At 44.3% G+C, this 2,937-nt stretch overlaps 1 protein-coding gene across 1 annotated transcript; it reads right to left on the bottom strand.

Moving 5' to 3' along the window:
* Positions 1–24: 24 nt before the first annotated feature.
* Positions 25–2,546, bottom strand: SARC_13862 (hypothetical protein; the record flags this gene model as incomplete). The annotated part of the gene is made up of 4 exons (XM_014292007.1): positions 25–230; positions 752–893; positions 1,606–1,716; positions 2,460–2,546. The coding sequence occupies 4 exons, from the start codon at positions 2,544–2,546 to the stop codon at positions 25–27; spliced, it is 546 nt and encodes a 181-aa protein (XP_014147482.1).
* Positions 2,547–2,937: the final 391 nt, after the last annotated feature.

Genomic DNA, 2,937 nt, shown 5'->3' with positions numbered 1-2,937 from the left:
TATATACACTGAACTACCATCTTCTCATACCTTGTACAAGTCCTGGCCCGTAGTCGTTTCCAGTGCGTGGTTGAAGACCTCAGCCTTCTGTGGCACAGTGAGATGGTCGTAGTCGGGCGCCATCTGCAGCATAATCCGGTGTTCTAAATTTAGAAGGATCTTCCTGCTCTCGCGGTAGTCCTTGATCAGTGCGTGTAGCGTATCGCAGTGGGGTACCCATCCAATCAAACCTGTGACATAATAAGCAACATGCGCCAAATAAGGCCAATGCAACATGCGCCAAAGAAGCCAGATGTACGACGAGAAGATTTGTACATCTGTACGTGATGAATGTATCACGCATGGCCAGACGATGCACACAGTCGTAGTTGCGGTTGTAGAGTGCTTCATATTCTGTTTGTCACTGTTAGGCACTTGGGCAATGGCATGCAGTATACAATAAGCGCTTTAGGTACAAGGATTTAGTGTTTTAGATTTGGGGTTTAGGGTTAAACCCTGGGGTTTTTCCCGGTGATGGCGCGGTTGCATTTACGAGTGATAAATATCTGCGACAAAGACAGAAGGAAACAAATAAAGAAGCTACAACTGCAAAGCGAATACATCCTTTGTATCTCGCTCGACATGTATCGGGACAATCTAATTATATGCGGTAGGTACTCGAACCCCAGGTTACAGGGGCACACACCCAATTGTAGGTGCAAAAACCCAAACCCAAACCCAAACACAGGTGCAATTGGGGGTATGGACTGACCTGATTTGGGGCTGAGAGGTATGACATGGTAGCGCGAGATGTTGAGGCGACTCTTGAAGGTCTCGGGGTCAGACACCAGCAGTGTGTTGACCAGCGCAAACAACTGCATGACACGCTCATCTTGCCGCAAATCTTCATGACCCTGCGAGTGGGGTGTGTGTGTGTAGGGTTTTAGGGTTTAGGGATCAATGTCCAGGATGTTTTAGGGTTTAGGGTTTAGGATTCTAGGATTCACAGTTCAGATACGACCCTGTATTCGTTGCACTCCTCAAGGTCGTTAGGGTTTAGACCGCATTTCCAGCTGGTTGTGGATAGAGGGGGCGGATACAACCGCATGCCTGAGAGCTGTACGCACAAAGCTACCCGTGTGTGACATTCGTAGAAGACACGCATGCGCATGCAGGACGAGTGGCGTGTGGCGTGGGCTTAATAACCGTTGCGTTTGAGTTCAGTGGTGGTTGGGTGATGGATGTCAAAGTCAGAGCGCATCTACACACTACACATCCCTTACTAAACATCAGGACACACACCCGTGCCAGCAGTGCACACACCTTCCCGTGCTGTTCCAGGGAACATGAGTATAAACATCAAATGATACCGTTGCCCATGGGCGACGAGTACCAGAGCACGCACACGTGTGTTGTGTCTGCATAGGGGCATATGTGGCTTGTACTAGACCCTACAACCCTAAAACCCAAGATATATATCCTGCCTACGAATCGCATCACGGGTAGTGTGATTGCACTTCTATCCCCCAACGGCAGCTCGGATTCACAGTACGTTAACATCATCCCTAAGTATGTTTACTCCGTTGCACAGTACAACTACCCCGGGTTTACAGTACGTTTACTCACCTTGAGTAGGTAGTTATACGTTTGGCCGTCGCTACCCAAAACCATGAGCTTACGCGGCCGTTGCTTTGACGTGATAACACTGAGAGTGGGAGCAAATCCCTTTATCCGCACCTGCGCAAGTGTTGAGAAGAATAGTCATTAAGCACATATCTTGTGCATGTTAACGTCTAGTACACGGTATATATGTATGTTATCTAGCATATGTGTACGCTTACGTACACATGTATACGTTTACACTACCGTGTATATCTGTATGTTCAGGTACCATTTAAGTATGTTTATGCACACATGTACTCGGATATACTTCTGTGTGTATTTGTACATCAGTATCATATATGTATGTCTACGTTTACATGTACAGGTATATACTCCTGTGGAAATCGGTATGTTTATGTATCATATATGTATGTTTACATATACATATACATGTATATACTGTGTAAATCTGTATGTTTATGTATCATATATGTATGTTTACGTATACATATACTCGTATGTACTCCTGTGTAAATCTGTATGTCTATGTATCATATATGTATGTTTACGTATACATATACTCGTATACACCTCTGTATATACATATATCTATGTACACGTATCTATTGATGTATGTATGCTGGTGCGAAGCCTCTCTTATAATTTGTGCACACGAAATGAGAACATCACACGTGGGTACTGACAACATACACTACACCCAACCCTTGCCGTATACACATACGTATGCCGCCGTTCCTCTCTTACACACACCACATACAAGCGTACAGCAGCTGCCAACACGCAGGTACATATGACGGTTTAGGAGTTTTCGCTATAACCCTACAGGCACTGCTTCCATCAGATACATACACACACACCTGGCGCCCATCTTTACTACTCGAGAGAGGATTGCGCTGAGAGTGGGTTGTCTCTACGAGAGTACCAACTGACAGTCCAGTCTTCATATGATAGAACACCGCTCATCCTCCACACAGGCGCGGGCATGGTAGCTCTACACACATATCCCCATCGACACGTATACGTATACATATACGTATACGTATACGTATACATATACATATACATATACATATACATATACATATACATATACATATACATATACATATACATATACATATACATATACATATACATATACATATACATATACATATACATATACATATACATATACATATACATATACATGGCGCAGCAGTTTCCTTATACTAGGAAGCACACGCCTAATTGACTCCTTCATACACACACGCACCTGGCAGTGCGTGTTTCCGACACACAGATACGCGCAATAAATTCAAAAACGGGCGTTTAGCCACACGTACATATGTACAC

This window comes from Sphaeroforma arctica, assembly GCF_001186125.1.
Source record: "Sphaeroforma arctica JP610 unplaced genomic scaffold supercont1.3838, whole genome shotgun sequence".
NCBI lineage: Eukaryota > Ichthyosporea > Ichthyophonida > Sphaeroforma > Sphaeroforma arctica.
Note: the sequence above shows the minus strand (reverse complement) of the source record. Positions and strands in the feature narration are given on the sequence as shown.